This window comes from Clytia hemisphaerica, unplaced genomic scaffold (assembly GCF_902728285.1).
Source record: "Clytia hemisphaerica strain Z4C2 unplaced genomic scaffold, Clytia hemisphaerica genome assembly, whole genome shotgun sequence".
Taxonomy (NCBI): domain Eukaryota; kingdom Metazoa; phylum Cnidaria; class Hydrozoa; order Leptothecata; family Clytiidae; genus Clytia; species Clytia hemisphaerica.
The window spans coordinates 1,360,497-1,373,448 of NW_027103744.1; the positions used below are offsets into that span (position 1 = coordinate 1,360,497).

At 37.9% G+C, this 12,952-nt stretch overlaps 1 protein-coding gene across 1 annotated transcript; it reads left to right on the plus strand.

Annotated features, from left to right (window-relative positions):
- The first annotated feature begins 1,796 nt into the window (after positions 1 to 1,796).
- On the plus strand, positions 1,797 to 2,567 carry LOC136805364 (uncharacterized). The gene has a single exon (XM_067061951.1). It carries the CDS (start codon positions 1,797 to 1,799, stop codon positions 2,565 to 2,567), a length of 771 nt encoding a protein of 256 aa, XP_066918052.1.
- Positions 2,568 to 12,952: the final 10,385 nt, after the last annotated feature.

A 12,952-nucleotide genomic window follows, 5' to 3' on the forward strand; every position in this document is an offset into this window, starting at 1 on the left:
TTTTAAAATTTTTAGATTTCGAGAAAATTAGTTTCAAAGAGAGAAACTTGGCGTGGCGCACCCGGTAGAAAAGACCAGAAAACATGATAAAAATTTATATAGCTGCAGCAAGTTTCAAAAGCATGTGCTATCAAGCAGCCATTAAAAAGTTCTCACGATGAATGTTTACAAAGGCTTGGTTACACTTTTTGCACTAGCGTATTTTAATTATCAAGAAAAGCGCTGTTTTTTATCTTTTTGAGTGAGTCCACCTTTAGAATATTGGCCGTAGTACGCCCGCAGCCGAACGCCCAGGTCGCCCATGCCATAATTTGCGCCCCAAAAATTTTCTCGCCACATACATACATACACACACACATACACGGACGACTAACGTAATACTTTCGTCATGTGAAATTAATAATCAATTAAAAAATTATATTTCTCCTCTCTACTATATTCAATAATTATACATTTTTTTCTCAACAAATTCATTAATTAAAATTACTTTCAGGAGAGAAATCACAAATGAAAATAACAAGTATTGCAAAATTAACTAACGTAGTATCGTGCAAATGACAAAATAAAGCTTTTCCTTCAAATCAATTAATTCAATTTTGTTTAGTCGTGATCTTACAAAATCTTTCTAAATAAACAAGTATACAAAAATTTGTTCAGATAAAACAGCGGCTATCAGAGATCTCGGTAGAACCTCCAGTGTAAAAGTTTTTTGATTCCTTTCGACCTTAATTTGTTGTTTTTTTGGTTGCTTTACTGTTTAGGTATTGAATGACTGAAAAGAGAATTGTAAATTTATTTCAAATATTCTAAGCGCAATTTAGATAATGAGTTTTGAGGATTTAACTTTATTTGAAAAATGTGTCCACCTTTTTGAGACACACTGTAGGTTTAAACATGTGTTTCAGCAAGCGTATTTCTCTGAGAACTCTTTTTGTTACACTTAGTATCTGTTAAATTATTTAGACCAGCATCAAACAAAAAAGAAATTCACACATTTCTATTTCTTTCATATTCAGAGAAGAAGAAGAAGAAGAAAAGACAAAATTTTCACTTCATACTTTCTGTACTTGGCTTTTTTTTCAGAGAAAAATCAAAAGGAAAATGGCGTGGTATAATATCAGTAGAAGCATGATTCCTTGTAAAATTGCGTATTTCTTGTTAATTGCAAAAGAGTTAACAATTCGCATTAACTTAGTATTATTTCTGTTGAGTATCGGTTTATCGAAAAGTCAAGCTGGATTAATTGTTGGCTTACGGTTGGTCAGCGTTATTGGGTTTTCTCCATTCATCGGAATGATATCGGATAAATATCGGGTTCATCGACTGACGATTGTGCTTTGTTCCATTATCACTTTCATTTTCAACGCCATGCAGCCTTTCCTTGCTTTCAAGTTCGGCTCCAAAACATTCCTGTATTGCTCAGCAGGAAATGAGGAGAACCGAAACTCGACAACATCACACCTGAACACGACCTCGTCATTCAGTACAGAATCTCACACTAGTACTAGTCCTCCTGATCAGCAAGTTTTGTTTTGGGTGATGTTTGCTGTCAATTTAATCCAATCGCTATTCGATGGCTCCTTAGATGCTTTTATAGATACTGGAGTCATGTTACGAATCAAACAATCCAATGAAAATGGCGAGAAAAATAAGTATGGACCTCAACGGATCTTCGGCGTCTCGGTCAATTGGTTGGTCCTATCATCGGGAATTATTGGATCGCATTTTTTCCGAGTGATCACGTGACTTGTTATACCGGTGTGTTTATTTTGTACGGATTTCTTTCCATTTGTTATATGCTAACCTTGCTTTGGTTGTTCCAAGGACTGAAGATTGAGGTTCACGATTTGAAGGATAGCGAAGAAGAAGCTCCACTTGAGGAGAAAGGAGAAAAAGAAAAGCTTGGACAACCGTTCCGGACAGTTTTATTTCGGACACTTTTTGAGGAGGAGATGTTAGTCATGGTATTGACGTTATTCGGTATCGGTTGTTTAATGTCGGAACTTCTTTATTACAGTTTTCCATACCTTAAAGATCTGAAGGCAACTACCATGGACTTGAACTTATACCTCATTATTCTTGCTGTTGGAAACTTCATTGGTTTTCTGATAATCCCGAAGCTGGTGCGTCTCGTGAAAGGTCCATTCCCCACCATATTTATATTGCTGATCGTGTTAGTGTTGCGGTTCAGCCTGGTGGCTGCTTTCAGTAACCCAAAAATAATCAGCGTTGTTCAGATTCTCTCGATTTTCGATTTTCCAATCACAGAGACGGTCAGCTTGGAGTTTGTTTTAAAGAAATCTCCGAAACTTGTTCTTACAAGTATGTACGGAATCATCAATGCTGTTCAATATTCACTTCCCGAATGTGTGGGCAACACCCTGGGTGGATATATTTATGAAAAATTTGGTGCTAAAGTGTTGTTTTATGGTTGCTCAGTGGTCGCTGCTACACTCTCCCTCGCCCTTGTTTTATGGATTGTCAAAAGACAGATTCAAGAGACCAAACGAGTTCGAGAAAAAAATGGACAAGAATTAACTCTTGTTGAAAAGGAGTATGCGCTTTGATGTTCTTATGTCTGTTAGATTTATTCCAACCATTTTAACCAAATTTGGTTCCTATTTTTATTCATTCTTTATACCAGGAATGAAAGACCAATTGAGACTCAAAGGGTCGCTGTCTATCAAGGACTTTGGATAGTTTAATGTTTTCTACTAAGGAATTCAGACTGCGAGTGACGTCGAAATTTTCTACTAGAAATTTAGAAAACCGATGGATTTTTGTATGTTTCCTTTTCATTTCATTTCTAACATTTAGCGGAGTCAGGTTGTGAGACTTGAAAATCTAAACGAATCATCAACTCTGCCATCGTGTTTAGCATAATTTCGCTGTGTTTTTAGGCTACACTTCTTTTATCGAATTGGGCTTTTCCAGAAAAGAAATTTACCCCCACTGTTGAGGATGTTGATGTTTCTAAGTATCGTACTTTATTAGTAAAGAACCCCTGGATATCTGATATCCTCAACATCCTCCCCCGACCCGGACTATTTCTGGAAAAGCCTATTAAAGGTAATTTTGGTGTGATCGCGTTATTTGCAATTTTAAGGTAAAACGCAAAAGATATTGCAATTTCTAGTTATTGGCATATTAAATCTAAAGCTATAAGAATATTGTCTTGTGAATTAGTTCTATTCTTTGTAAGTGTAATTGCAGACATTTTACAGCAGTTTACAGACGTCTACGCATTGCAGCCGTCTGGAAGACACATCAGTGTAGCCTTAGCTGAACATCAAGTAACTGTAGTAAATGACAAAACTGTTGTTGGCCATATGATGCATTGAAGCCTGATGAAAGGCGTACCAGGCCCCAAAATTGTAAGCTTTAGCAAATTCGAAATAATCGTTGATAACGGATTAGCATAAGAGGACAGAGGAAAAGGCAAATTCTCACAAAAATTGTCTATTCAAGGAACCAGGACTGTTACCTTGAACTTTAAATTCCTTTTGGTGTCGCCGTTTTCGTTGTTATTTTGTCCCCGTCGATCAAAAAAGCTTTGAGGGCTTTCTTGTCCTTATAATTGATAATTTGGTGCAGAGTTAATGCATTGTTCAAAACTCGAGTTATTTATCAGATGTTCGCTTTAGAACTCAATGTTTTCGGTTTGTTGCAAATTGTATGCCAGTTTGTTAAACAAACGATTCTCAAATCTCGTTGTTTTGATCGAAAGGGGTTCAAATTACTGTTTTAATCTTTTTCACTCCCACGTGTACTTGAATTGGCTTTCTCTAGTTTTGGCTCAATTTTCAGTCTCTCGCATAATTGTTTCAAATACCTTATCGGCCCTTTTTACGCCGGCCCTAATTTAACACCGGGCCTTATTACGGCACGAGCGCAAAAATAACGCCAAAAAAGACCGGTGTAAAAAGCGCCGATAAGGTATACGAACAGATGCTCCGATGTCTACTAGAGAGTTTACTTTTTTACCAAGATCACAGATTCAAATTTTTCGCATTTTTGATTCACTGCCAAAGCTCGCACGTCAGACATATTCTCAGTAAGTGGAGGGCTAGAGTTCTCATCACACACAACCTCAATTCTCCATTAATACAGTTCCTTCGACTTTGATATTAAACAGCAGTTTCAACAGTGATTCCATCGTATCAAGAAAGTTTTTGAACGCCGTTGGTTGAGCTGTTAAGAGTATTCCGTTGAAATTTTAACCCCTACAGACTGCTGCAAAATGATTTATTTTATGACGCTTGTTACACGTCTTCCCTTTTGTTGGGCATCGATTTTTTGTTTGGAAACTTCCCTCAACATTTATAACAGCTTTTTTGACTAATACTCATTCCATGTCGATTGAATTTCTTACTATCTGATTGGCTTTTTCTATTCGTTTTCTCTTGGCGTAGAAAATATCTTCATCTGTTACGCGTTTGTTTCTCATTGGTGAGGGGGGGGCAGAAAGGGGTGCTACAGGCTAAAGGAGCTCTAGCCGGCGCCCGGGACGCAGGATCACTCGCAGGACGAGACGCAGCGCACTCGGTAGCTGTTTCATGAATTGAATTTGTAGATATAGGTCAGATTACTAATAATCTGATACTTTAACAATTGAGCCATCATATAAGGCCGGTAAAAAATAAAGATGTCGTAAAAAAAAGTCCATGCCATGAGCCAAGTATAAATTTTAGTAATCTTTTGCTTGTAAGTATTGGAGTCCGTCGCCCCTTTCCCCATTCTCACGGTAAAGGCTTAGCTGATCTCCGTCGGCGGTGAGCTGGAGTGAGGCCATATCCCTGCTTAAAGTTCTGGGGGAAGGAGTGAATTAAAATTAGCGGGCTGGAGCTAGTGGTGATGCCGTGTTGTTCGTATGTTGTTGTTGATCTTGAGTTACCATTATGGATGGATCCGTGGTAGAAACTTGTATCGGTAGCCGAGATTACAGTGCAGAAGACGTGGTTGGAACAGAATTTGGTGGTAGAAGAGACTAGGCAGGAGCGGAAAATTGGAGATGAGATTGCGGACGTTGTGTAGTATTGGCGCGTAATTTGAGTTGCTGTTGTTGCTGGAGTTGGAGGACTGCTGAGTGACGAGGATAAAAGAAGCCAGAAGGGCCAGCGACGAATGATGTAATAATGTTAGACGTTAGAGGAGTAGTTAGAGAAGCTGATGCCAAAGTGGTACGACGAGTGGTACCTTGATTGGGGACTTGGTTTCGTGGCTGAGTGTCGTACCTTGTTAAAGTAGTAGGCCATGACCAGTGCCACCAAAACGTTTCACTTTTTTTCAAAATGTCCTTGACCAAGCTTTTATCATTGATTTTGTAAATTTGAGGGTGCTGATTCAAGCGTGAAAACCCGCAGTTTTTGCGCAAAATCGCAAATTACGCAAAAACTGCGGGTTTTCACGCTTTGTAACATTCAAATTCGGATTTACACCCTCAAATTGACCAAAATCAATTGTATTGCCAAAGCTTGGTCACAGACATTTTGAATTTTTTCATTATTTTTGAACACGGCCACGGCCTATAGTGTTGGTTGGAATATTGTTTGGTACGAAGGTTGAATGATTTTGTTGTCTCATGGTGTGATGGCACAAAGTTGTTAGTGGAGACAGTTGGTTGTGGAGGTTATTCCTGTAGCTCCAGGATGCATTGATGATGTTGAATTATCCTTGCATTAACGGGTCATGGGAATAGCCAAGCAGGAAGTTGTCGTATGATACTGGTCAGCAGGCGTATCAACCAATGAAGATAAAGAAAAAACTGTTCGCCGTGACCTTTCTTATCAAACTCGGTTTGATCTTAAGACCTTTTTCTCTCTAATCTTTGACGTAGTTTTGCTACCACATTTTCTTCCTTGTTCAATTTAGCTTCGACAATAGTTTTGGTTTTGTCTTGAAGTTCTTGATCACCCTTTCTTGCCAGACTTAATTTACCTCAGCTTGTGCCTTTCTGCAAATGCGAGGACCGTCAGAATCGATAAAAGCTACCATTTTCAATATTTTCGATGTAAGCGCGCACCTTGCTCCACTCTGCGTAAGATATATTTTTACTGGATCATATGCAGTTGACGGTATCCTTGGTTAAATTGTGGACCAGTGGGTTTCACTGGTCCATTTGTAATCCAAATAACTTATTTTGACCAAAATTTTATTTTACAGACCAGACTACCACTGGTCCACTATTTGCCCCAAATCCTTGACTGGTCCACTATTTGCCCCAAATCCTCGACTGGTCAACTATTTACCCAAAATCCTCGACTGGTCCACTATTTGCCCCAAATCCTCGACTAGTCCACTATTTACCCAAAATATGTCACTGGTCCATTATTTACCCAAAATATGTCACTGGTCCACTATTTACCCAAAATATGTCACTGGTCCACTATTTACCCAAATTGTCTCACTAGTCCACTATTTACCCAAATTGTCTCACTGGTCCACTATTTACCCAAATTGTCTCACTGATCCACTATTCACCCAAAATATCTCACTGGTCCACTATTTACCCAAATTGTTTCACTGGTCCACTATCTACCCAAAATATCTCACTGGTCCATCGTTTACCCAAAATATGTCACTGGTCCACTATTTACCCAAAATATGTCACCGGTCCATCATTTACCCAAAATATATCACTGGTCCATCATTTACCCAAAATATATCACTGGTCCACTATTTACCCAAAATGTCTCACTGGTCCACTATTTACCCAAAATGTCTCACTGGTCCAGCGTTTACCCTAATTACCATATTCACTGGTACACGATTCACCCAAAACCCTCACTGGTCCAGCGTTTATACCTTCCACTTTTGTTTAGTTATTCTCAACTTCAGTTGAGCTAGAATTATTTTTATACTGAGCAATTAGGAAAATTTCAGTAGGAGATACACTTTAAACGCTTTTATATTACACTATCGAATTTTAATCTGAATTGGCTTAAACTATTAAGAGTGTTTTAATTCACGACCTCTACTCGTTATAGTTAGTATAAAGTTGGATAACCAAATTCCCCAAAGGTTAAATAGTTTCTTTGCAAAAATGGTCGAAGTCAAAGCAAGCTTTTCATAACAGCCTAACAGGGGTCATTTCAAATTAGTTTTTAGTCAAAATTTTGCAAAAAGGCTCACGATATTTTGTCATTGTGAACCAGAAGAATAAAATTAGGAGAAATTGATTTTTGAAAATACGAAGTAACATGATTTTCTTTTTTAAATAATAAAACTAAAGAAGACTGAATAAAGAAAGTACAAACATAATAAGACCAACTCTGTCCACACATCATTTTCATATAAAAATCCTATTGAAGCGTAGTCATGCGATTATGACCAAATTAATTCAAGTTCGATGTAGCAAAGCAAAACAGTGATTATTGAATCTTTTGGACTTTTAGGCAAAAAACTCGTTTTTATATTCTGTAGAGATCTATCAAGCTGATGATGGCTTTTAAACATGTTTGATAATAAATCTTTTGTTAGACTATGTACAAAGGGAATAAACATAAAGACAAAAAGACTAAAAATGTAGTATGTCCTCGTATGATCTTACCACGCATCGCATAAATCGATCGGCGAATCCCTCTTCCGACTGATAAAGTATCTCATGTTATATTCATTTACAAAACCACCAACCTTACTACAGGGAATACCCCTCCTCTCTTTGAGCCAATTGGTTGCATGACCGTTCGGCTCGTCATTGCCCTGGAATAGCTCCATGGCATCACTATGCGTAATGTTTGCTTTCAAATTGAATAGTTGTCGTGCAAACACCATACTTGCTTCCCTCACCGGGGCTGTGTTTGCCGCTCCTTGTTCAACAACATATCTCTGGTCTCGGTTGTGTAACAAATATCCATGATTTTTGCCCTGTTCTTTAACCAGGACGACCCCTCCGCAGTTTTTTGAAGGACATTTCTATAAAAAACAAATTGAATGATATTCTCATCATAGAAAAAAAGCAAGTTATACTAATGGGATATTTCACACTAGTTAACTCTCCACTGAAGTTAAGAAAAACTCTTACTAAAATAGAATTAAAAGTGTGATCCTAAAGGTGAATTGCCAGATCACCTCTGAAACGTTTTCTTCAAATTCAATTCTATCTATACAAAACGGTACTGTATTTCAATACCTTTATTATTTCAATCTTTACTTGAATACCAGGTCCTCTTACTTCAATTGGGAAATCTTGTAAATAACCTTGGCACTGCTCTCTCAGGCTTTTCAACATTTGACCAATGGTGGTTTTGCTCAAATTCGTTGTTCGCTTTATATCCTGTAAAAAATATTTTCTTAGAACCAGTATAATATCTTTTTTGGTAGTTTCATTCCAATTCATTGTTTTCAACTTAAAAAAACCTCAGGCTCTTACACGCTTTTTTTATAAGAATCGGTGTTTATTTTTTAATTCATCATGAATATTCTTAACCTTTTACAAAAAATCATCCTAAAATATTCTTACGGTATTCTTAGGTTTGTTTTGAAGACTCTATTCCCCCCTTCACTTTCCTCGCTACATTTTCTGCTGCTCGACCCCAACCTTTCTCTTGCGTTTCTTACTGCTCTCCTTTGATTTTGAGCTGCTACTCTTAGGTTCCAAATAAACGAGGGGGTTCAAATAAACGGGGGGGGGGTTTGGAAAATTTTCTAGATTTTAATAAACGGGCGGGACCTAATTGCCGGGGGGTTGCAAATTGTACTTCTGAAACCCAAAAATAAAGAAAAAATAGGCTAAAATCAGGCTATTTAGAGCAAAATAAGGGGCCTTCTCTTAAAGAAGGGGTGGGAAATTTTCTAGATTCTCCAATTCTTAGAGATTAATAAACGGGGGGGGGTCCTAATAAGCTGCGAGGGGTTTGGAAAATTTTCGAAAAATTAACAAGCGGGGGGGGGTGGGCCCGTTTATTTGGAACCTAAGAGTACTTTCGTGGACAGAACTGCTGTCTGACCAGTCAACTTCTAATAGTTTTATAAAACTTGAGTCTTTTCTTCAAGTCTGTGGCAGAAAGCTAACCCTTACGGGGGCCCTGAAGATATCAAAAGCCTCCCTGATTTAAAATTTTTCTCACAGTCCTGTTTGATAAGTGTGTCACTCCTGCAATAACTTTAATTCTTCCAGAAGTGAAGTTGGCGCCTTCTGTTCTTCGTAAAATGTTCACTGGCCCGTCTGTCTTGATCCGTGGCTTTGTTTGGGCGACCGCAGGCATTTTTCTTCCTCAGGGTTAAATCGCCAATCCGTCTCTTAGCATGTCTCTGTACAGTTCTTCTGTTGTACATTGGGAACATTTTATTGATTCTGTGATACTCATAGCTATTTGATGAAGGGACTTCATTTCACAAGAGTGAACCAGTGTGACCCTTGTATTGTTATTCTTTCTTTTTAGATTTTTCATTTTCAGTTTTCTTCTGTAATTAGAAAAATATAAACAAAAATGCTAGAACAAAATTAGATGTCACCACTCACACTAAGATTCAGCCCCAAGCCCCAACCAGTTTCAAAATAAAAACAAAAACACACTTCTCATAAACTTATACCAATCAAAACTGTCCCACCATAAACTCATTTTGGGACAGGGAATCAACGCGCAATTAAGTCTTTTTTTTCTTCAAAAATTTCAGACAATCGTGGACAGAACTGCTGTCTGACTACTTATTTCCCCATGCTGAGTCCCCCTTCCCCCTTTTTCAATGTTGGAGGGAGGAAATTTGCAAGTTCCACTGACTCCAAATCAACACTGAAGGTGAGGGAGGGGGTGACAAATAGTTATGTTCAGGATTGTAGAATTATTTCTTTCAGTTTGTTCAGTTTGACTCGTTTGCATCACAACTGCGGCAGCTATCCGAGGGACATATTTCTCGAATTCACTTGATGCAGTTTCTGCTTGTTCACTAAGAAGCGTGTCAATGTTTACTACCTTTCTCGATCAATTTTCGTTTGAGGTTACAGTTGTAGTTTTGCTCGCTACCGGAATACGAATTTCTTGGATTTTGCAATCAAAAGCTTTCTGCTCACGCAATGATACTAAAAAAATATCTCCGATTCACTGTAAGATGAGCTTCGCTGCGAAAGAAAGGAGTGTGATTAATTTCGTGCTTCTCGTGCCCTTGTTGGTCAGAAAGAAAATCTCGTGGGTAGTTCGTGGGTCAGAAATAAATCTCGTTGGTAGTTCGGGGGTCTGAAAAAAAATCAGGTCGGTCAGAAAAATGTCTCGTGGGTAGTTCGTGGGTCAAAAAAAAAATCTTGTGAGTAGTTTATGGGTCTGAAAGAAAAAAATCTCGTGGGTAGTTCGTGGATCTGAAAAAGAAATCTCGTTGGTAGCTCCTAGGTCAGAAAAACTCGTGCGAAAGAAAATAGGTTGCTTGTATCCCCTAAATTTTTCTGTCATAAATGAAGAAATTTTCATCCGACACGCTAATAGAATTTTCAATTTCCAAATCTTCAAAAAGGGTACGAAAGCCTTAAAAGTCAGAAAACTTTGTCCAAAGATGGGAATTTTTTCAAAATTGTTTCTGTTGTCAGTATTGTCATATTTTCACAAAGAATTAAGACCCTATTAGGGTCGGTTTTTAGCGGTTCGCGGTCACTAAAATCAAAAATTGTTCTTTAAATAAATCAAGAAGTCAATAATCAAAATGAATCAGAAATAAATCGAAAATCTGAAAATATCATAAATAAAAAGTCAAAGAAAAAATGTCGAAAATCAAACTCTCCCCCCCCCTCCCCCGGGACTCGGTTAATTACATAATAAAAAAATAAAACCTATTTAAAGGGAAACGATGCCAAAATGTATCTCTTTCTTCGTTAGTAACATCATCTGCCCACGAAACATTACTAGGGTACTTAATGTTTGTCCACTGAGGAGTTTTTCTGAAACATTCTCGCTTAGCGCAAATGTACATTACGTCTTCTATAATAGCTTCTTCCTTTCAATATTGTACTCATAATGTACCTTGAACTTTTATGGCTAGATCACCGAGGGCGAGAACAGCCTTACATCCTTGACATTTTTGTTGTGCGTGACTTTTTGTGATGTACAATGAAAATCTGTTTGTCGTTAAAATTGGGATGCTCTGAAAGAATAGCTTGGTAATCCTTTGCATTTTTTTCTGATTTCGTTTGGTTCGGGTCTATACCTCTTTTGAGAGAATGGATTTTACATTGTCATCACCAACATGCCCTTGAAACAAACACTGGTTTTCTGTATGTCTAAGGGGTAGAACAAAAGAAACAAGATGTTTTTACAATAAACCTTGGTGTCATTGGGCATGTGCGCGATGGGGGACGTTGCAAATTTATGTGATTTTACGTGACTTTGCCATTCACACTACTGCAAACTTGGAAGGAACATTTCAAGGTTCTGTTTTTTCTGTGCGATCTTAATTTCAACGTATCCTTGACCGCCTCTGCAGTAACAATACGGCGGGAGTATGTCATCTAATCGTGTTTTCTTTTTGGTACTTGGGGTTTTCTTCTTTCTTGAAACGGCGTTATTTATAACTTCGATTAATTAATTAAACGACCTGTGACACTCCTTTCTCAACCCATTTCGCAGGTGTAAAAAGAGCAGGTTAGAGACAGGCCCAGTGTGTGGCTGTTTCCGTAACGGTGCTTTAGGACTAAACTCTATAGAAATAGTTAATTAATTTCGTAGGTGTGACATTTTCTAACGCCTGATTAACGTGAATTTGTACGTCCTTGATCTTGAAAGTGACATTTTTACGCGCCACCTCAGATTTAACCTGGGCCCAAACCAGCTCAATGGGATTCAATTCCGAGTGTCCTTTCGGAAGACGCAATATGTGAATGTCCTTTCAATTTTCATCGCAAAACTTCTGCGTTATCTTCTCTAAGTTGTATTGTTTGGGGACAGCTTTATGTTAACAAAACGGCTTTCGTATCTTTTGGATTTTCAATTAGAATCATTTTCTTTGTAAGCCAATCTTGCATTTCTGCTTTTCTCCACGACATGGTTGGACATTTTGACTCTTTGGTCTGGCGCGAGTGATATCGAGCATTATCAATAACGACAACAACAGTTGTCAAGGAGGCTTGGCAGAACCTTTTTCTCGAACTAATCAATATCAATGTCAACTAATCATAGGCAAATTGTAAATATCAATATCAAATCAACCAATGAGAAGCCTTAAGCAAAATCAATTAAAATATTATAATATAGATCTCGTGAACCTTCAAAGAACTGTAATAAACCAGTGTATTCATTCATCCGGCATAAGTCTCTTTTTTGACTCTGGCGGATTTAATATCCAAAAATCTGAACATTAATTTCTTTAATCTCCGACAACACTTTTTAGTTTAATAAATTTTCCGTCAAACTTAAAATTCCTAATGTCAATTGGCAATAACCAATTGTCTTTTTGCCATTAAGGTTTCTAAATCTCAGTTTCGAGTGTATTCTACATTCTTTATTTTTCGGAGTTTCTCTTTGGCTTGCCTTATGTAGACTACAGTAATAGTAAAACTCCTTAGAGTACCATCAGACACGCCACTGGTCTTTCTAAAATATACCATGTCACAAATAGCTTTAACATAGCAGATCGAGTTTTGGCGAGTTTGGAAGCGTGGATGGGAATTAGAGGCTCCTGGAGTAGGTCTGTTGACGTTATTGGTAAAAAAACGAGACATTAGTCATCAATCAGCATCAGAAATTGCTCTTTTGATAAGTTTGAGGAGTTACCTCCTCCAACGATGGCAGTTGATGAGGTGATTGGGTTAGTACTAGTCGAATGGGGTTAGTACTAGTCGAATGGGGTTAGTACTAGTCGAATGGGGTTAGTACTAGTCGAATGGGGTTAGTACTAGTCGAATGGGGTTAGTACTAGTCGAACGGGGTTAGTACTAGTCGAATGGGGTTTTGGTGGCCGTTGTTGTTGTTTGGTAGAATTATCTTGTTTGGGTTCACTGATGGTTGAATTGGATGTATGTTGTTCTGTG

Excerpts from the sequence above, each read along its gene's own strand:
- LOC136805364 (XM_067061951.1), top strand. The coding sequence starts at position 1,797 with ATGCTAACCTTGCTTTGGTTGTTCCAAGGACTGAAGATTGAGGTTCAC.